At 38.2% G+C, this 22,134-nt stretch overlaps 1 protein-coding gene across 2 annotated transcripts in view; it reads left to right on the top strand.

Annotated features, from left to right (window-relative positions):
* The first annotated feature begins 532 nt into the window (after positions 1-532).
* Positions 533-22,134, top strand: part of SPAG16 (sperm associated antigen 16) — a 1,197,624-nt gene continuing 1,176,022 nt past the window's right edge. The window contains exons 1-3 of one of the 2 annotated variants that reach the window (XM_027873434.1): positions 533-647; positions 10,640-10,686; positions 12,352-12,450. In XM_027873434.1, the coding sequence (XP_027729235.1) occupies positions 533-647; positions 10,640-10,686; positions 12,352-12,450 (261 nt within the window). Of the gene's footprint in view, positions 648-10,630; positions 10,687-12,351; positions 12,451-22,134 lie in introns of both variants that reach the window. The other variant, XM_027873435.1, reaches the window with a different exon arrangement.

Raw genomic sequence — 22,134 nt, 5'->3', positions numbered from 1 at the left:
GGTGCGGGTGGAGGGAGGAAAGGCAAGGGTATAGTACGGAGCAGAGTCCCTTACTTTGCCCAGAGCTCCCCATTCCACGCTACCCCAGGAGCCGAACTCTTTAAGCCCCGCCCCCACGCTCCTCCCGTCACTAGGTAACGAGACGGTTGTCCAGGCAACGCAGGAAGCCACTGGGAGGTGCCAGTGCTTGAGCCACGTGGGGACCGAGGGTGGAGGCGTGTGGCGGGGGCGGGGCACTCCCATCCAATTCTCAGGCCCCCTCTTCCCCACCAAGCCAAATGCCGAACGCTGCCCTCGCCCGGGCCCAGAGCGGTCCCTCGGCACGCGTGGCACCCCGCCTCTCGCGAGAGCAGAGCAGAGCAGAGCCGAGCCCTGGGGGAGGGCGGGCGGGGGGCCGCGGGCCCAGCGGCTCGGCGGGGTTGCTATTGGGAACGGCGGTGGGAGCTGGGGTGAGGGTGGCGGGTACGGGCTCGGAGTGACCGTGCGCACCGGGGCGGAGGCGGGCAACTGAGCCGGAGCCAGGCCGACAGCCATGAAGCGAACGCTGTCGGGTCCGAGGCCCCTGGACGTGGCGGCGGGGGCAGGCTTCATGGCGGCCGGGGAGACCGCGGAAGCCGTGGCCGCGGAGGGCGCCTACTATTTGGAGCGTATCCTTCGTGCGTCGGAGGGAGGGGCCGGGCCGGGAGCCTCCCCCTTCCCCAGGCAATCGGGGTCAGACCCCTCACTCCCATTCCCCACCTTGTCCCCCGTGGCGTCACGTCTCTGGGCCTCCTCTGTAATGGGGGCGGGGCGGAGGTGATCCCCCACCTCCTCGCTGGGCCCCCCTCCCCCTCCTCCAGTCACCCACCAACACATCCCTTTCCTGCTCTCTTGGGCGAGTGCCGGGCGAGCTCTAGTCTGCAATCTCCGCTGATCCTGGGGCAAAGGGGAAAGTCAGCGAGGAAAACATCTATTAAGCGCCTACTGTATGTGTTCGGGGATCCAAAGAGAAGCAAACGACAGTCCCTGCTGTCAGGAAGTTCATGGTCTCTTGGGGGAGACACCACAATGGACTGGGAAGATAGAGACAAGTGAAATTGGAGATAACCAACGGAGAGAAGGCGCTGGAATTCAGAGGCATCTAGAAAGGTTCCCTTGTAAGAAAAAAAAAAAAAAGAAGTGAGATTTTAGCTGGGACCTAAAGGATGCCAGAGGCAGAGATAAGGAGGGAGGGCGTTCCTGGCATAGGGCACGGCCTATGGAAATTCCTGGAGACTGGAGATGGAGTGTCTTGTTCGAGAAACAGCAAGGCCAGTGTCACTAGACCAGTGTGGGGGGTGGAAGTGGGGAGGTGGTATAAGGTATAAGACTATAGGAAAGGTTGGGGAGTCGGGCAAGGTATGGAGAGAATTTTATATTTGATCCTGGAGGTGATAGGAGACACTGGAGTTTAATGATTATAGGGAGATAATTTTGAGAACTGGGTGGAGGATGAACTGGAGTGAGGAGAGGCTTGTGGTAAGGAGACCACAGTAGTTGACCACTGCAGTAATTGAGGTGTGAGCTGATGAAGGCATGCACCAAGGTGCTGTCAGTGACTGAAGAGAGAAGAGGATGCATGTGAGAGTTATTAAGAAGGCAAAAAAAAAAAAGGCCTTAGCAACAGGGGGGGGGGGGGGGGGGGGGCAGGCAAGAGAGAAACTGGAAGACTGGAGGGTGATGCCCTAGGTTGGGAGCTGACTTCTCGAGGCCTGTTGCAGATCTTAATGTTGTTCTCCTGCCTCCTTCTGGGCCCCTCCTGTCATTAACGAATGAATCACTTTCCTCCTCCCTTTGCCAGGAGTTGGAAAGTGCAGCACTGTAGTCTGTAGTCTCCTTAAAAGAGGACAGACACAGGCAGAATGCTCAGCGTCTTTGGGTATCTCCTAAAATCCAGTGTGTGGCAAAAAGGGAAGAAGGAAGATTGCTTTTTTTTTTTTTTGAGATTTTTGAGATTTTTCTCACCTTCCCAGGCAGTTTTGTCCAAACAGGTCACCCGACCCCCTGCAAACCCTATCCCTTGAAGGAATCTTTGTAGGTTGCCCAGAAGCCCAGGATGCAGTGTCTATCACCAATCCAGTTCAAACTCAATGCAATCAGCTGGATTGTTCATGTTATGGTACAGTTTTCGTTTGACTATGGAGTGCCTCGTGTGATTGTATTGCATCTGAATTAATTCTTCAAATAAGACTGATTTAGGCTAATGTTGAAATTAGTTTGCTTTACTATAGTAGTGATATATAAGTTAAGTATATAATTGGTAATTATAACTAAAGCAATATAGTTGCTTTAGTTATACTTACTCATAGTGCACAAGTTTAGTGTGGTAGTAGAAGGAAGAAACCAAAAGGGAATTAAAGATTTTCAGGGCACATCCCATACAATAGGTAATCAGCATGTAGATAACAAAATTGAAGTGTATTTTGTGTGCTGTTTTGGGAAAGGTTGTTGATTTTTTTTTTTTTTTTCGAATGACAGTTGGGCTAAGGAAAGGCTAAGATGAGAGATTATATGCTTTCAGGTAGGGAAATGGATTTACCAACCAAAACAGAGGGTTTTCTAGTCCTGTAGAAATCTCCAAAGATTGAGACTCCATAGCTTATTTTTTTTTCCCAGCACTAATCCTTCTAGCTCTAATTTAAAGCTTGTCATTGTTGATTGAATCACTGTTAATTCACTTTGTGCTCTTTAGCAAATTAGTTATGCACACAAATTCTACTAAATGCTTTAAAGAATTTAGTTGAAAACACAAAAGAATATCTTTTTTTGTTATAGAGTGCAACAAAATTACTTTTCTCATAAACTTGTGTATTTCCTCATATACTTAAAATTTATACCAATTTATACTTAGACTTATATTCTGTGTTGACTTCATCTTAAACATAAGTCTTTGTTCTACTTCCAAAGCCCTATAATTTCATTGTTTTGGACTGCCTTTACCTCAACTGTCAAATAAGGGAGTTGGAAGTGATTTAGCTCTGAATACTATTAATCCATGATCCACTGATGATACAGTAGCCAGTAATTTAACTTAAACCAATTTTCAACCAGTTCAGTAATTTAAAACAAACGAGTCTATTAATTATTTTCCCTAAATGCATCTAAATCAGGCCTGTATAACATATGGCCCACAGGCTGCTTGCAGCTTGCCAAAGTGGCCTTGGGCAGTATGTTGTGCAGGTCTGTCCAAGGGTATGAGACCTCTTAATCACTTTTTCTTAAAGGGCCAGTTATTAGCTCTTTCTGAGAACAACCTTGGGTCCTGAGTATGAACTTCTACATTTTTTTTGGATTGTTTGAAAACCTTTGGTGGGCTGCAAGTGTTGCACGGGTCTCAGCCCTTGTGTTACGCAGGCCCGATCTAAATGTCAAGTATAATGTGAAGTACAACATGGCAAAGTGTATAGAGCACTGTGTATGGAGTCAGGAAGACCTAGGTTCAGATCCTACCTTAGACACTAGCTGTGTGGCTGTCCCCTTATCCACTAAATGTGGGGTTCAGTTATCTCTATGTAGATGACTCCCAAATCCATACATTAAGCCATACTATCTCTTTCTGGAATTGCAGGCCTGTGTTACTGTTTGCTGGGCATTCTGCCTGGATATCCTTTAAGCATCTTAAACTCTACATGTCCTAAGTAGAATTCCTTTTCTCCAGACAAATCCCTCCTCCATATTTACCCATTTCTTTTGAGAACATCACCAACCTTCCCGTCACCCAGATTCACAGCTACTTGACGTAGCTGATTAGTTGACAGATCTTGTGGAGTCTACTTCCATGTTCCTTAAATCTCTTCTTTTTTCTCCACTTATATAGCCTTCGCCCTCATTCAAGTCTTCATCATCTCGTGCCTAGACTACTGTAATAGCCTCCTAATTGGTCTCCCTCCTTACATTTTCTCCTTTCTTCCAATTATCATCCACACAGTAATCACATTAACATTTTAAAAACATAAATATGACCCTTTCTTATTAGAATTTTTTGAATGGGCTTCCTGTTGCATCTAGGAAAAAATAAAGAATCCTTAGGTCCTTGGCATGTATAGTCCCTCTGCAATCTGGATGATCAGCCTTTCCAGTCTTATTTTTACAATTCTCCTTCATGAGCTCTCTGTTATAGTCAGAATAGTCAAAGTGGTCTCCTATCTTATATGAATTTTCACTTCTAACTCAAAGAAGCCCTAATTTTCTTAAAAGCATAGCTCAGGTCCCACCTTCTACATGAGGCCTTTCCAGATCCCCTCGCTATTAGCACAGTTGAAATGACTTTGTATTTACTTTGTAATCACAACATGTGGACATAGTGGCATCTCCAGTAGAATATATGTCTTAAAAACTAGGACTGACTATTTTGTGTTTGTATCATTAGTACCTATCATGGTGCCACGCACATGGAGGAGGCTTGTTAAATTGGATTGAATTCAATAAGGGAAGTCATATTTTAGGCAGGACGTTGATAATCTGTAGAGAGTCCAGGGAAGGGTAGTCAGGATGTTGAAGTACGCCAACTTCATGCCATATGAAGATGAATTGGAGGAACTAAAGATTCTTAACCAACAAAAAGAAGCCTTAGGTGAGACATGTCTTGCCTTCAGATTTTTGAAGGTCAGTCATTTGGAGAGGAATGACTCTTTTCTGCTTGGTCACAGGACAGAAGTAAGAGCAATGGGTGGAAGTTGTAAAGAGATAGATTTAGGCTTGGCATAAATGGAAAACTTCCTAATCAATTCACCAGTAGTTAAAAAGGTCTACTTTCAGAGGCAGTGGCATCCCACTCACTGGACTAGATGACAACTAATTGGGGATGTTATTGAGAAAATTACCTTAATTTTTATTTCTTTTCTTAAATTGTCTATTATTAACAAATATGAACATTTCACTATAAAAAGATTACACCAGAGACTGTGAACCTGTTATACTTTTTTTTTTTTTAAAAAGTGCATTTTAAACTTAAACTAATATTAACAAAATGGCCTTGTTTGCATAGAGGAGTCTTTTTCAGGTGTGAGTTGGACAAGATGGTCTTTGAGAGCCATTTCAATTCTGAAATTCTTTGGTAATTATAGGAACAGAGATTGAAGGTTAAAGAAAAATATAATTAATAGAGAAAGGCCCTTCAGGGGTGGGGAACCTGTGGCCTTGAGGCCACATGTGGTCCTCTAGGTCCTTGAGTGAGGTCTTTTGACTGAATCCAAACTTCAAACAACATTGTTCTTTGCCATATGAAGATCAGTTGGAGGAACTAAGGATTCTTAACTAACAAAAAGAAGCCTCAAAGAACATCATGTCATACAGTAAAGTACGAGAGGTCATCTGCTAAGAAGGAGGCAGTGTGCTTTGTGGAAAAGTAGAAAATGTTTGCTGTAGCTGCTGTCTGGAATTTCATGAGCTGTCGTAAGAAAGGGTCATATGTTGTCAAATTTGTAGTATATGCAGTTTATATGGCTTTATAACTTTATATGTCAACATTTATCTGATCAGTTAAATCAACTCCCCCATATTCTGTGGTTCTTTGTGGTTCTAATGTGATACCATTGGCACGATTTACTTCCTGAATGTACAGCAGTGGCTCACAAGGCCAATATATGACTATTATTGCTTTGCAAGTAGAAGGGTATAGATATTGTGAAAGTTGAGAAAGGAGGAAACTAAAGATAGTAGTATGATTGCATGGACTCTATGGATGTCCATATGGATGACCAAGAAGTCAAATGTGTTAGAGAAGTAAGGGAAGTGAGAAGGAGCTTGATGATTGAAGCTAGGAGAATGGGGTGAGGTCAAAGGACTGCAGGTCATGGTATGGATGAGAGAATGGATGATAGGTCAATAAGCATGTGCCTGCTACGTGCCAGGCATTGTGCTAAGTGCTGGGGATAAAAAGAAACATAAAAGATAACTTTTGTTCTCAAGGAGTTCACAGTCTAATAAGGGAGACAACATGCAAATGAGTTGTAATAATCAATATTAGAATTAAGGGAGATTGGGAAAGGCTTCCTGTGGAAAGTGGGATTTTAGCTGTGACTTGCAGGAAGCCAGGAGACGGAGGTGGAAATGAGGAGGGAGAGCATTCCAGCATGGGGGACAGTCAGTAAAAATGCTCTGAATATGAAGATGGAGTGTCTTATTCAAGGAACAGTAAAGAGGCTATTGTCACTGTATCACAGTATGGAAGGTGGGAGGGGGTGGGGAGGACAGAAGAGAAGCTGGCCAAGGAAAGAGCTTTGTGAGACACCCATGGTTAGAGGGTGTGACCTGGATGAAGATCCAGCAAAGGACACTGAGAAGATTTGAACAAATAGAAGGAAAACCAGGAAAGAAGTTCTCTTCGTAGGAGATTGATCAGACTTTAGAATCTAAAGTGATACAGTTGAACATTCTGAGTCCGTAGACAGTAGGTATCTTGAAGGCAAGTTGGTCTCCCTGAAATGATGAGGTCAGCAGAGTTGAGGTCAAGGAAATGACTATTTGGTTGGAGTTTTAGAATAGTCATCAACATGGATTTCGAAATTGTTGAGAATGATGATAGGATGTGATGGAGAAGGATGATTCTTTTGCCTCTAAATTTGGTGAAACAAAGACTGTGAGCAGGGGATTGAATTTTTGGAGGAGCTTGGTGGATGACAGCTGTAAACAATGGTGCTCAAAATATGTTGTTCAAAAGAGAGTGAAACCTCCAACAAAGCCTCCCAGACTCTGCAATTTCTGTCCTTTGACTTTTTTGCATATCTCCTTTGTGTTGACCTCATATCTACACCCTAATTTCTTAGGACTTGATCACGTTCTCTGCTAGCTTCCCCTCTCAAGAGATATTTTGACCTATGGCTCGGGGGACTAACATCTTTGCTATGCTTTTGTACCTGTCTTCATACACCTAGAAACTGACGTCATAGAGGACAGTTGGGTTCCCTGCCTGGCAGGCCCTGTCCTTGGCCCCACCCTTAGGTGGAGCCAGGTAGGACAGGTCAGATGAGGGGACTTTGAAGGAGAAGAAGTTATAATCAAATACCATGGAGCCTGAAGCAAGAGAAATTGTTATAGTGGTTTCAGAAGAAACATGGTTTGGAAACTGCCCTGGGGAGGAAAGGGTATGCCAATGATTCTTCTTGTCCTAATAACTGGGAGAGAAACTGAGTTGAAAAGGGTTGCTGAACATGAGAAAGAGAGGGGATACGATATCCCTCAGGAGAAAGCCAGATTTTAGTTAATGTAAGGAGGTAAAAGAAATTCTTGATAAATCGTTCAGTCACGTGGAGGAGTTTGTTTATGATAGAATGAAGTATTATGGAATGGATGAAATGGAAAGGGTCTGGGGGAAGTAGGTCTGAGGAAGAAGGGAGGGCTGAACTGAATAGGGTGTGAAGTATAGGAAGAGCTAACAGGGTTAATGGTTTGTTCCAAGCAATAATTCTGGGCAGCAAATTGGGAAACAAGGAGTGGATAGAGTAGTGCAAGTTATGTAGAATTTAGTTAATAGAGCAACTTGCAAAGTTAATTAGCTCTGATATGAGAATGTTAGGGAAATGAAATATGTGGTGGCATAGTTTAAATTAGATTATAGATTGCCTCGCTGTGTCAGTCCTGAAGTGATGATAGGGCATAAAAAGCTATTTACATCTGTGGACACTTTGGAGAATCACTTAGAAAATAGAGTCAGTTACACATATATTGTGATTCTATACCATTGGCATTTTATTATCGACAAACACAGCTATGGCTTGAGAGAACAATATGTGGTACTGGTGATACCTCATATTATGTAGTTTACATGTATGTAGTTTACATACAATGTCATGTTTGATCTTTGTGGCTGTCTTGTGAATTAGATAGTACAAGTTCCTATTTTATTGTGGAGAAAATTGAACTCCAGAGAGGTTAAATTACTCGCTAGTGTTAGGAAGAGCTGGTAATTAAGCCTGGTCTTTCCCATTCCAAATTCAGTATACTTCTCACAAGACCACACTGCCTTTTCCTCCCTCAGCATGTCTGCAGATTGCTCTTTGGCTTACAGCTTTGAGATGGACTGAATGACCGTTTAGATTCCTTTTGTCTCTAGACCTTTGATCCAGAACACAGACCTTCCAGACCTTAGTCTACTTTTCCACTATACAACACTATCATCTTATTGTTATTGTTAATTATTATTACTGTTGTTAACTTCTCACGTAACATTCTAGTGTTCTGGCATGCCGTGTTTATGTCGTCTTCTAGGGCCAGTTCTTAGCTGCAGTTCTCCTCAGCTACTTCCAAGTACCATTGGTACCATTAGGGTAGTGATGGCTCTCAAACTCTCACTGATTTTTTTTTTTTTAACTACAAAGCACTGACTGAATTAATAGTAAAAATAGTAAAAAAAAATAGTATAGTGAATTAATAGTAAAACAATTACAAGCTTTAGCATGGAATTAGTATCATATTAAACTATTTGATCACTCATTCCCAGATTGCCTTTGCATTTGTTAACCAAACTTGCACTAATCTCACACTTGATTGACTTCTTTGTCTCCCCGACCCAATAGGGGAAGAGAAGCGCAGAGCTTCCTGTGGCTTCAGATCCAGCTTCCTTACTTGGTCCCCAGCTTGGCACCTGCATTTCTTTCCTGCCTTTGATGTATTTGGCTTCTGTCCCAGATCTCCATTTACACATCAACCAGCCAGCTGATGTAGGCCCACTTAGTCCCATCTCAGTGAGGTTTCAGCAATCCTTTTCTAGATAGAATGGACTGAAAGTCACTGATTCTTAAAAGACTTTGGGGAGCTCTTGTTCCTCAAGATAAGCATGGTGTCCACCCCCTTATAGTTAGATTTGTAGTATTAAAAAAAATCTTTAACAATAACCTATCATATTTTAGTGGTAGTGGTGAGAAAAGAGAATCCTAGTGACTAAAAGCACAGATTGAGAAATAAATGTATTTGGGATGAGGTGGACAGAGCACGGCAACTTAGTTTTTATATGCACTGTTCATTATGAGCTGCCTGCTGTGCCATATCTGGTTTACATACTACTGTTTGGTGAAGTTATGTCTGACAAATATTAGCATTTGATAGCTTAGACAGACTTAGGGTTAGCATGAATTGAACGAGGCTGCAGTGCCTTCTCTGATGGGATTGTGGAGACCCAATACCAGTGATTGATTCTGAAGGTGGTTGAAATGTCAGGTATAACAGCCTCCTTTTAAACATTTAAAGAACTGGACAAATTAAGTGGAACAATCAATTTAGAAAAATGAATGTTCTCTTCCCCTCCCCCCCCACCTCTCCATCTCCAGTTTCATTGGTCTAGGAAACTCACAGTGCAGAAATTCTCCACTGATGCAAATCAGCACCTCCTATATAATGCAGACTTATCTAGGCCACTGGGACATTAAGTGACTTGCTCTATGTGTCTAAGGCAGGACTCAAGCCTAGTTTTTTGTTGCTACAAGACAAGACAATGAAAAGATTTCAAAAAGTAAAAAGATAAAAATGAATTTAAAGATGCACAGAAGGTGCTTACTACAGAAAAAGGAAGCACTAATTTTCTAGCTAATTCTGTGAAGATAGAAAAGCAGAGGGGGTTGGGGGTAGGGAAGCCTTTTACAATTAGCAACAAACTACAAATGGTCATTTTTTCTGACGCTCTTTATAGCCAATATCAGAAAGAGTACTTTGTGGGATTGTTCACACCTTTTAAATTTGGCCTGAATACATCAGAACAAAACCTAAACAATAACAAACAGCATATTTTGATATTAAGACTTATTTTATATAAAATATATTTGTTACAATTTTAATTAAAAAGTAATTTTAAAAAGCTACACAGCATTACATTCTGAATTAAATTTCATTAGAAACCTCTTTTTGTTTTAACTTTAGCTCATGTTTTGGAAATTCACTAAATATTGAATTATACTTATCTGCGTATCCCTTGTTTCTCATTTTAACGTGATTTTTCTTCAAAGGCCTTGAGATTTCTAAGAAAAAGCCAGATCCAAAGAGGCATAAAATCATTTTGTGATTTTGGAACTAAAGGGCAATCCAGACCATTCAGGTTAAGGATTGTAGTAACTCTTCAGCCCTTCCACCTTGCTTCAGCAGGATAGCTCTCTATTCTATTAAGTGACATTTCTATGTGGACTTACTTTGTTTTGTCCATTTAAAACTTTACCTTGATACTCATTCTAAAATGGCCTGTGTTTATTACATAGGGGGAAGAGTGACGCAATTACCTCCAAATAATGGATCTTATGAAAGTCATTTTGCATGGCATTAGAATGTTTTAAAGTACATTCCAGAATAAGTGTGCTTCCTGTTCTGCTCATTTGCAATGCTTCTAACAAAATGAAGAGTAGCATTGTGAAGAGCTGACTTAAGAGGCTAAAGAAAGCCAAGAATAAAAGGAGCTTCTGTAAAATAGGTTGTGTTCACACTTTCCCCAAGCATAGACAAGGATGTAATTAAAGATTTTGTTTGAAAACATATCCTTGGATTTTAGAATACCTGGGAGAACAAAGGTAACTAAGAACTTAATTTATCAAAAATAAAAAAAGTTGATTATTGCTATTAAATCTAAAGGTTAGATGAGTTTTACATCCAGACATTTGAAATTACATATTTCAGAGTTTTTACTTGACAGAACTTTCAGAAGTTACTATAACTGAAGCATCTGAAGATGATTATCAGTATGATGAGGTAATGTATATTTCTCAGATTTTCAATTTGTAAATGTATTGCATTGTCTATTTTAGGCAGTATTTCTTACAAGGAATGCATTTAAAAAAAAACTTCTCTGAAACACTTAAATAGGATTTGTTCCTTATTTTTCTTTATGTAATTTTCTAATGCCTTTAAAGAAGCCAGTTTGGTTTAGTGTTTCAGCTGAATTTAGCTAATGTCAGCTAGTTTAGAATGAAATGTGATATATTTAAATGCTTATATTAGATAATTAAAAGCAAAGCTAGATATATTATCTTGTACAGTAAGCGGATTGCTTGTGTTGTATAACTGTATTAAAGAATGTCATTTCTCCTGGGATCATTTATTTTCTTTCTTTCAGCTTGGCATGACTTCCTATAATAGAGATAGATTTAGGATAGGTTTTCTGGTATCTAGTTGGATCCCAGGTTCCTTCCTTACTCTTTGAAGTGCATATACTGGTCCCGGTCCCTCCCCTTTTCAGTATTCCCCTTGATAGGAAAGGGGAAGGGAATAAACTTTTAGGAACCACCTACTATGTCCCAGGCTCTGTGATAAGTGCTTTGCAAATATGATCTCATTTGATAATTAGTCTTGTCCTGGGTGGGGTAGGGAAAAAAAACTTTCTTAACGTAGTAGTCATGGTATTAGAAACAAATCTAATCTGAGGTTCAGACAGAGTAGGAAGATTAACCCTAGAGAAATAATGAAAGTTACAGGAAAGTAAGTATCATCTTGAGTTATTTATACTAATGAGCATTTCACTAACATAGATAATCAGGAATTAACTGTATTGTAATCTTAATGAAAAAAAAAACTCCCCATTTAAGACATTTAAAAATTATTACATACTTTTTTGCCTGCCTTTTTGCCTTTCTTTTCACCACATAGATGAAAATCAAAGACACATATAATTATGTATTAATGCCTTAAACTTTAATATGAAGATGGTAGCTTTATAAATATGATGGGAAACTGGTGTCATCAGGGGAATGTCTTTTAGGATGTCAATTTACTGAGACGTGTCTTTTAGCAAATACCATTACCCATCAGCTAGGGGATCATTTACACTGTCAAGATGTATGTTTTTACTCTTGACCATACAATAACTTTTCTTGAAGGAGCAAACAGCCTTTTGAGAGCAGCATTTAGAGGGGTCTCCTATTTTAATTCTGATAACAACTTAGAGATTAGTGGTAGTTACTAGTTTTGACAAACCACTGGTAGAGAAAGAGTGGGAAAGGTAGTATTTGAATAGTAATGATATTTGTAGAGTGTTTTTAACAATTTGCTTTTTTTATTAGACTATGCTATGAAAGTATCTTTTACATGTCTAAATTCTGTATCTCCTGTAGTGTCTGGCAAATGGGGACTTTATAAATGTTTTTAATTGAATTTTTGGGTAAAAGTAAATGGCAGGCAATTTCGTAATAGTGATTTAACTAATATATAGCAAAGACAACAACAACAACAACAACAAAACTCTTCTCCTATATGTCAATTGCCCAAAATGCAATTGTGTGTGGGAATGATTATGAGATACAGCCTAATAAAATTTCTTTCATTTGCTTTTTACTCTGGGGCATTGCATTAGGATTGAATATTCTGGGAGGAAAATAATTGTATATATATATTTTTTCTTTATTTTGTTTGTTGGCTTAGGTATCAGAACAGGATGATTTAAGTATTCCAGAAGGTGATGAAGATCTGACAAAAGCCCTTCAGATGATTCAAGAAAAGAAAGAAGATACCAATATTTTGGTAAGAATTGTCTCCCTTGAGAGAGAGGGAGCATGGTATGTATGGAGTGTGGTGGGTGAAATCTGAATAACTGAATAAACAAAGGTTCAAGCTTCTGAGCATACCAGTTTATTAAGCAGTGCATGCCAATTGAATAGCAAGTCAGGACCGGGCCTCTTTAGCTTGGCACTGGACCCCAAATACAGGGGGAACAGATTTTTATGCACTAAAAGCAGACAACAGGATATAAACCACGATACAAGGTTAGGTAATCTGATTTCTAAATATCGGAAAGGTCTAAGCGCTTTCTGAGTTGGAAGAGGAAGAGTAAATAGGTGCAATTCCCTGAAATCAGAAAACAAAAAAAAAAAGTGTCCCACTTCCCCCAAGTGTCTGTATTCAATCAAAGGAATGAGGAAAACAGTGACTGCTTGACATGTATAGGGCTAGTTTTCAGATAAGACGCTTGAGATGTATACTTGTGAGAAAACTCTTTGCACATCAGTCTTTGGATCTGGCTGGGTCTCTGGTCAGCATAACCTAGGTCCGTAGTTAAGGATCTCCAAGCAGCAAGTAGAAGTGGTCCAGCTTCCCAGCCAAGCAAGGCTACATTCAAGCAATGCAATAAAAACTTCTCGAAATTCCCATAATTTAATAAAGTTTTCTCACAAGACAGCAATTGGACTAAAGCCATAATTGAATAGAAAGGAAACCAAGCTAGATCCAAAATTGAGTCACAAATGGAGTCAGTGTGGTTCACTCAATTCCCACAGTAGAACTGGTGATTATGTGAAATTATGGAAGTAATTTAACTTTTTACTGATGATTTTTAAGTATAAAACAGGGATATTTTGATAATTATTTTTGCATGTAAAATAAAGAGAAAACTGTTTTTATTTACTAAATGCATTTTCCCTATCCCCCTATCCTGGTCTAACTACCGTATATATACATATTTTTATAATTTCACCATCAGATTCTTTACTCCAGGTAAGCAATGTTTGTTGACCTTTGTACTTGATACTCTTGCCATCCAAAAAGTTGGTTTTTTTCTGCCATGACTCTCCTTCAAACCTCAAATACTTAAATACATTTCAAATCCTCCTTAATTAACCCCACCCTGCACTCTTACGTCATTACTCCTTGTTCTTTTATCAGTAATGAGCAGAAATTTGTGCCTTTTGAGTTTCACACTGCACATCAAGTTTTTAAATAGTTGATATTTGTGTGTGTGTGTCTGTGTGTGTGTGTGTGTGTGTTCTACCTTTCTCATTAGGTAGTAAGACAGGGGCCATGTCTTTTCTTTCTTTTATATTTCCCTAGAATGCCCAGTACAGCTATTCTGATGCACAATTGATGTTCAGTAAATGATTTGTCATTAATTTGACTGAATTAGACTCAAATCACAAGGATTTGTGAGCATTATGTACTAATTTCTTTTAACTATTTTGAGCCCAATGAAAACAGATGTGACCTATGTCTTTTTCATGACTCAGTGACCTGAAAGACTCAGTGACATAAAAGACAATCCTAAATGCGAGTGTAGAGTGACATCAGTTGAAAGTTTATAAAATATAGGTGGCGTCCAATTCATAGAATTATGGGAAGTTCTAAAATGTGAATTGCTACAAATCAGTATAATGACAGATTATTTTATGGTAAATTTTTAAGGCATATATATGTATATATACATATTTATTTATAGTAACTATAACATTATTTACTTAGGTGCTTTTCCTTCTCAATTATGTATTATTTTTATAATAGAGAAAGAGGAGGGTGGTAAGAATAGTTATTTAACTTTTATTTTTAGATTGACTTTACATTTATTGAATAATTTTATTATGTTAAAAGATACAGACCCTACATTGTGTCTTCATATTTTGTAGATTCCAGGGTAGATTCCCTAGTTGGGAACCAGTAAATATCCACTCAGTAATATATGACATCACATAAAATTAAAAAGACTGCAGAAAAATCTCTTGGCCAAGATTGCTTAGATTCTTTCATAAGCAGTGGACCCCAGTCATTGGGAAACTGTTTACTGGGATTAATTCTAAAGGTACAGTTACCTCTGGTTTGGACTCAGTTTATCCTATCTTTAAAAAAAAAAAGAAATATTTCATCACTTTAATTGTAGACTCATAAATCTGTTGTATAATTCCTTAAAACTTCATGCCAGAATTTTTAAGTTCCCACAAGGATAATTTACGTGAGAAGCAATCAGGTTTTAGGCAGAGCTACTTCTCTGTGGGTCATTGTTACTCCCTATTCTGTCTTATTGAGAAAACAGTTAATAGCAATTTAGGACTTGTCCTACCAGGCCCAGACTAGGGATGGGGCCATGTGTGGAGAGAAGGGCCACTGCCTGCTAGGGTTATAATTATTTTCAGTTGGTTAGAACTGAGAATAGCAGTATGTCTATTGCAAACTACAGATTTTTGTCAACTAAAGAGTCCTTAGGACAATTTGCCTTGACCCACATACTTTTCTGATAGTATTGTTAATGTGTAATAATGAAAGTCTGCTGTAACATCCTCACTACTCATTTACAACATTTTTCCAGAGGGTCTACTTTCCTGGAGGAATGTTATTTTGCACATTTTCTTTGGACCAATTCATGGTGGTGAAGGTCATTCTAAGGCAAAAAAAAAAGTTCTTAGGATTGAAGTAAAGATTTGTCAGTGGAACAGAGTAGTAATTTAGACTGGGTAGGCAATGGTGACTTAGGTGCTGAGGCATGGATAGAAGCAAAAATTCTTGAATCAGGATGGTGAAGTAGAAATAAGTCAAGCAGGGAAATGGAGTATGGACTGGTAAATAAATAGGTAATTAAAGTTTTTTTTGGTAATGCTACCTACTATGATGTTTTATACTTTCATCTAAGATGCTGAACCCAGTCTTACACTTACTGATTAAGTACTTAAGGCACTATTTATCAATCTGTCATTAGCTTCTGGCATAAAAGACAAGAACTATGTGTGGATCAGAATGTATGTAACCTTGATATAGATCCTTAAAACTTGTAAATTGTAATAAATGTTATTTATAATACATATTAATTAAAATCAAGATTTGGTAGAAATGGCCTTATGACCCAGTAAATGGTGTTAAACAAAACCATATACTAGTCTCTCTTCTTTTAATCTCTGTGTAAGTGACTCATTGCCCCAATAGGTGAATTTGACATTATACCTTTCTGTTTTAAGAGACAGGGAGATCTTCCTCTGCTTTAAGGGCAAGAATAGTCTTAAATAATGAATTCTCTTGATTATCAGAACACCTAGCTCAGTTTTGATTAAATCTAAACTGAAGTTGTTTGTTTTTTTCTAGGCATTCCCCCAAATTTAAGTTGACAACCTTAGATAATGCCATAAAGCAGTGAAATCTATTCATCTATTTATCAACACAATTTACAACAAACTTCTTTTGCATCTGGATTCAGTTGAACTTACACCCAGACATTCCACAGGGGGCCATGTTGAAGTTCATATGCACATAGTTTGATGATAACTTGGTTAAAAGATTTTTCAAGCTGAGATCACCCATTTCATTTCTTACAGTTCAGGTATGGAATTTTAACCAACCACTTCGAAAGATTCGAACCTTTTCTGAGAAAACATACTACTACCTCTCCCTATAGTTAGCCTTATGTTTGAGTAATATACAAGCCCAAGTCTTAAATTTCTATGACAGAATACACTGTTTTCCTTACAGCTCTTATCTCAAGGATATGGCTCTTAGTTTCCCCATTTGTAAAAATAAGGGAGTTGTACTAAATATTTTTAAGGACTTTTCTAGTACCAATATTCTAGGATTCTGATCTTGCACAAGATATCTATACATATTAAAGAAATCAATCATAAATTGATTGATCTCCAGTACTTCCCAAGGATTTGAGTAAGACATTGGATATTTGAATATTTGTGAGATAACCTAATAGACATTAACTGTACTTCTATATTTCTCAGGTTCTCTTGGAAAGCAAAATATCTGAACCATATTATTTCAGCCCCTCAGAAATGCCTCTAATAAATTATTTAATATTATATTTATTTAGTCTTTATTGTGTGTCACTACAAGAAGTCATTCATTTAAATGTCTCTGATTTTTGTAAAACTGCAGTTAAAGACATTTTCATTATTACCCATTGTTCTTCTTACAAGAACTTACTTTAATTCCAGGAAAAAAAAAAGATTTATCTCCAACAATGATGTGGATTTTTTTTTTATCAAAATTTATTTTTATTTTAAGATTGTAGCTTAAATGAACATTGTAGCTTTTGAAACTCCTTTCTTCTTCTCTAATATCCTCTCCTTCTTTAGCTTCAGTGACACTACACTCTGCTCTAGAATGGACCTTGGAGGCAGGAGGGACTGAGGGTCACTTATTAGTTAGTGGACCTTTGACAAGCCACTCAATTTCTCTGAGCCTTCCTTTTTTCATATGTAAAGTGAAGATCATAATAACTTTAATTTTCTTGACTGGGTGGTTTCAAAGAAGATGAATCATAAACCTTAAAGTGATGTGTAATTGAGTTATTATTATTGCATTGCCAACTTTATTTCCTACTACTTCCCTATATTCCATACTGTTATCCTATGTTCTAGCCAAAATAGGTGATTGATAACTGTTCTCTGTTCTTATGATTTCTCCAAGCTCCACACCTTTGTTCTTGATGCTCCATATTCTTGGAATGGACTCCCTCTGCCACCTAATTTCCCTGTGTTGGAAGTACCTTCCTGTGGGATGCAATTTAGGCATCATCTGTTCTACAAAACCTCCCCTTACTCCTTCCACCATCCCAACTCACAGTGAAAGTAAAATTTGTCCCAGTTCCCCTCCTTTCTGTCTGGCTATTCCTCAGTTACCCTTGCTAGAGCTTTACTCACATCATAATCACAAGCCAAGGGTGTCCGTCAAGCCTCCAACCTGTCCTAAGTTTTCTTCTCTTTTCCCTTTGTACAGTTTTATTTGGTAATCTCATTGACTCCTATTGGATCCAATGATCATATCTATGGAGATGATTCCTAGATCTATATATCCAGCCTTAATCTCTTTTCTGAGCCAGAGTCGTGCATCTCCAACTGCCTCATGGATATATCAAACTAGAATGTCCCCATAGGCTTCTCAGAGTCATCTTGTCTAAAACAGAACTTGTTACCTCTCCTCCAAATCCTCTTCTCTTCCAAACTTCCCTTTACCTATAGAGGGCACTGCCATGCCTGGAATCCTTTTTCTCCTAACTTCTCGGTCAGGTTTACTTGCCTTCGAGACCGTGGTCAAGTCTCACCTTCTGCAGGAGGCCTTTCCTAGTTCTTCCTCATCATTACCTTCTTTATATAGCTTGTATATGTCTAGTTACATATGCTCCTACTGCTAGACTCAGTGCCCAGCACACAATAATTGCTTAACAAGTACTCTATGATTGACTGACTGAATGAATGAAACTGAGTGTTTCCTTCTCCGATTACTTCTGGCTGTTTGCATGAAGTTCTCCTTGTGTCAGGCTGTATGTGCACTTAGCTCCCCTCTCCTCTTAGGTGTGACACCTGTGGTAAAGATGCTGGCAATGGAGCTTTGCAGGCCCAGTGTCCAGCAAAGTGCCTTCAGGTACTTAACAAATAGCAATTGACTAGAATGGAATTCTCCAGAGATGCTGTTGATACCAGATGTCGTGCAGAGGTTTGTCATGGGGGAAAAAAAACTTTAACTTTGCCAGTTCCTTGGCATTGTAGCTTGTAATATGCTCTAGTGTTGACTGTTTTCCTAAAGTCATGATAAAAAAAGGTGAGATCCCAGTACTTCTTGGCTGTCCCTGACACTGCTAGGTTAAATCTAGGAAATTACAGATTATTTGAGTTATTTGAGATGCTTCATGAGCTCTTTGGTAGAAGGGAACTATAGAAAATCTGTCAGTAAATACGACCATAGAAAAATAGCTCTAAGTTTTCTATTTCATATGAATTTAAACTTGCATTTTATCACATGTTATTATTCTGTTCACATTTAGTGTTTATACAGTTGTATTTTAAAACCTTTAAAAATTAGTTTTCAGTTGTACCATAAGATTTTTATTGCAAAGATTATTTTCCTATTATGAAATAACAATTTTGTGATGATTTTCTATGGTCCAGTTACAAAAAGGGTATGTTTTTATTACTGTGACATTACTTATTTTATGTAGTTCTTTTGCAATGTAGATTTTTTTTTATTAGCCTTCAGTTTTTGCAAGGTAGGGTCTAGTCAGAACAAGGAAAGCTAAGTAAGAATGTAAATAAGTAAATGCTTTTCAGTCAAAAAATCAAAGAATGAACAATTTGTTGGTTAGTTGTCATTTAAATAAATACATCTATTCTTGTGGCAATCTAAACTTGAGCTGGCATAGTGAATGAAACATTTCAGAATTGGTGGCATATTGTGTTTAATCTGTTTTAAAAAGTGAATTTGCTGCATTCTATCGATTTCCTAAAAAGTTAACAATGACTGTAGCTCTTTGAAATGAAATGGGGTAGAACTATTTTAAAGTGCAAAATGTATCTTGAATAGAAACTGAGAATAAAGAGAAGTTATTCATCAGTTCTGTGATAAGCATGTGGTTTGGATGGCTTTTAGTTGTTTCATAATTGCTTCTTTCTTAAAATAGAGTGTTGCTTCAAAGCATGGGTGAAAACTTGCAGGACTGTATACTTAAAAGGCATAGAAGATCTGTGGGCACTGCCTTAAGGAGAAGAATGGCTAAGCTTAGTGAAATTTTTACAGTTCTTTGGAGCTTAAGAAAAATTGATCCTGATCCAATAATGACATTGACAAATTTTATACTAATTCATTTTTACATTATGTATTTGTATTTTAAAGCAATATGTGAATGTGATTCTTTAATATTGAATTTAAGATAATTAATTGGAAAAGTTAGGTGTATTAGAATTGTAGTTGAAGTCAATCTTCCATTTATTAGTTGAGAAATAATATCAAGACATGCTCTTGCTAAGAGTTTGTCTGATGAAATTGAAAAAGAAAGGTCCATGTAGGAATCAAGAAATGTTGTATTATTCCTATCTTAGTACTTGAGTTATTTTGTAATATTTTTGGCGGATGATGAACATTTTAATTTCTATTTTTCCATTTAACAGTAATAATAGCTGATACGTAACACAGAGGTACTTTTTATCTTAAGCTTGTCAAGAAGGGTAGGGTAGGACCCACATATACAAAAATATTTATTTGTTGTTTAGTCATTTTAGTTGTATCCTATTTTTTGTGACCCCACTTTGGGATTTCTTGGCAAAGACACTCGAGTGGTTTGCCGTTTCCTTCTCCAACTTGTTTTACAAATGAGAAAACTAAAGCAAACATGGTAAAGTGATTTGCCCAAGGTCACACAGCTAATAGTGTCTGAGGCTGGATTTAAACTTAGGTCTTCCTGATTTTAGGCCTAGCACTCAATTCAGAATACCACCTATCTGCCCCAAATATGTACAAATAATATAAATTTATAAGTAATTATAAATAAAAGTAGTTGTAACTGTTCTGTGATGGCAAAGAATTGGAAACTGAGGGGATAGGATCAGTTGGGGAATGGCTGAATAAGTTATGGTTTATGATTGTGATGGAATATTATTGTATTGACAAATGGCAAAAGGGATGGTTTTAGAAAAACCTGGAAAGACTTCTGTAGTGCTCGTGCAAAATAAGTGAGCAGAACTAGGAGAACATTATACATAGTAACAACAATATGGTAATGATAATCAACTGTGAAAGACTTAGCTACTCTAATGAGTACAATGATCCATGACAGTTCCAAAAGATTCATACTGAAAAATGCTATCCACTTCCAGACAGAGAACTGATGAGTTCTGAATTCAGACTGAAGCATGTTTTCTTCCACTTTATTTTTCTTGCTTTTTTTCCCCAACATGGCTAGTGAGGAAGTATGTTTTGCTTAATTTCATTTGTATAATGGGTATCATATTTCTTGCCTTCTTGATGGGTGGAGGACTAGGTAGAGGGAGGTGGAGAATTTGGAACTGTAAATAAAAAAAATGAAGGGGTAGGGTAAGTTGGGTTGCATTATAAAATAATAAATTCACAATATTGAAACCCATTTATGATTATAGTTCTTGAAGTATTGAGTTTAAAAAATTTCCAGAGTTTATAGTCCTTTATGTATACTTAAATAGTTGGATGGATATTAGTGTACACCATATGGAAAACAAGTTTTGTTATTTTTATTCGGTGTTGTATTCTTGTACAAATGTGTATGTATGTGTGTATGTATGGGTTCTGGTGATGTACAAATTAAATTTCAATTACTGTACTATGATGAGAGTATCTAAGGTCTCTATAACCTAGAGTTAGCAGAATTATTTGGACATTTTACTGCAGTGAACCTCTTATTGACGTGGTACTTCCAATAGTGCAGCCCCATCTGTGTTTGCCCATGTTATCTAACTCTTATTCATATCCTCCCATAAATTTGGGATGGGTGTGTGTTTCCAGCTCCATCCAGATTTTCCTGTAGATTTCTTTAACATGAGTGTACTGGTGAATGATGTTGGCTGACCATCAGGTGTCTCTTGCCTTTGCTATTCAAGCAAAACATTTATAACCTTCAAATGCTGTCTACCCAGTTGTTTTTGAGCCCCATGTGATCTGAATTCTGACCCTGCCACTGCGGCGACTAAATCACTATAGCATACCAGTGATCTTACTTGCTCCCTTGGTGAACTTAGATTTTTCTGTTGGTTCAATTAGCATTTATATATAAATTTTTAAAACAATAGAGACCATTTGCTTCGAGCTCCCTCTTCTCTCCTCATTTCATGTCACTCAGGTCCCTTCTCCCATTGTCTCCTCATTCACCCCTATCTCACATGAAAAGGTGGCTCTTCTCCTTGCCAAGGGAAACCCCTCTACCTACATAAGTGACTCCCATTCTATCTCATCTCCTCTAGCGGATTGCCCTATCATTCCTATTCTCTCATTTATTTACAATCTTTCCTTGTCTCCTGGCTACTTTCTTACTGCCTAAAAACATACCCTTGTTTCCCTCACCCTCAAAAAAGCCTCACTTATCCTTCTATCTCTGCTAATTATTATCCCATATCTCTTCTGCCTTTTTGTGGATATTCTTCTTGAGAAGGCTATCTAGAATTGGTGCTTGTACTTCCTCTCCTCTCACTTTCTTAACTTTCTACAATCTGACTTCTAATATCATTAAACCAAAACTATCTCTAAAGTTACCAATGATCTCTTAATGACCAAATCCAATGGACTTTTCTTAATCTTCATCCTTCTTGATATCTCTGCCAAGCATCCTCTTCTTGAAACTCTTTTCTCTTTAGGATTTTAGGGACATCTGATTCTTCTCCTATTCAACTTCCTTTGCTGTATTTTCATCTGAATCATGCCCACTAACCAAAGGTATCCCACAGGACTCTGTCCTGGGCCCTCTTCTCTTCTCCCTCTCTACTACTTCACTGGGTGATCTTATTAGCTCCCATGGATTCAATTATCATCTCTATGCTGATGATTTTCATACCTACTTATCCAGCTCTAACCTCTGCTGACCTCTAGTCTTGCATCTCCAACTTCCAACTAGATTATCTTAGTCTGGTTGTTCTGTGGCCATCTTAAAATCAACATGTCCAAAACTGAACTCATAGTCTTTCTCACCAAACTTCCCAATTACTATTAAAGGTATCA

Source organism: Vombatus ursinus, unplaced genomic scaffold, assembly GCF_900497805.2.
Source record: "Vombatus ursinus unplaced genomic scaffold, bare-nosed wombat genome assembly UNPS02014802.1, whole genome shotgun sequence".
Lineage (NCBI taxonomy): Eukaryota > Metazoa > Chordata > Mammalia > Diprotodontia > Vombatidae > Vombatus > Vombatus ursinus.
Note: the sequence above shows the minus strand (reverse complement) of the source record. Positions and strands in the feature narration are given on the sequence as shown.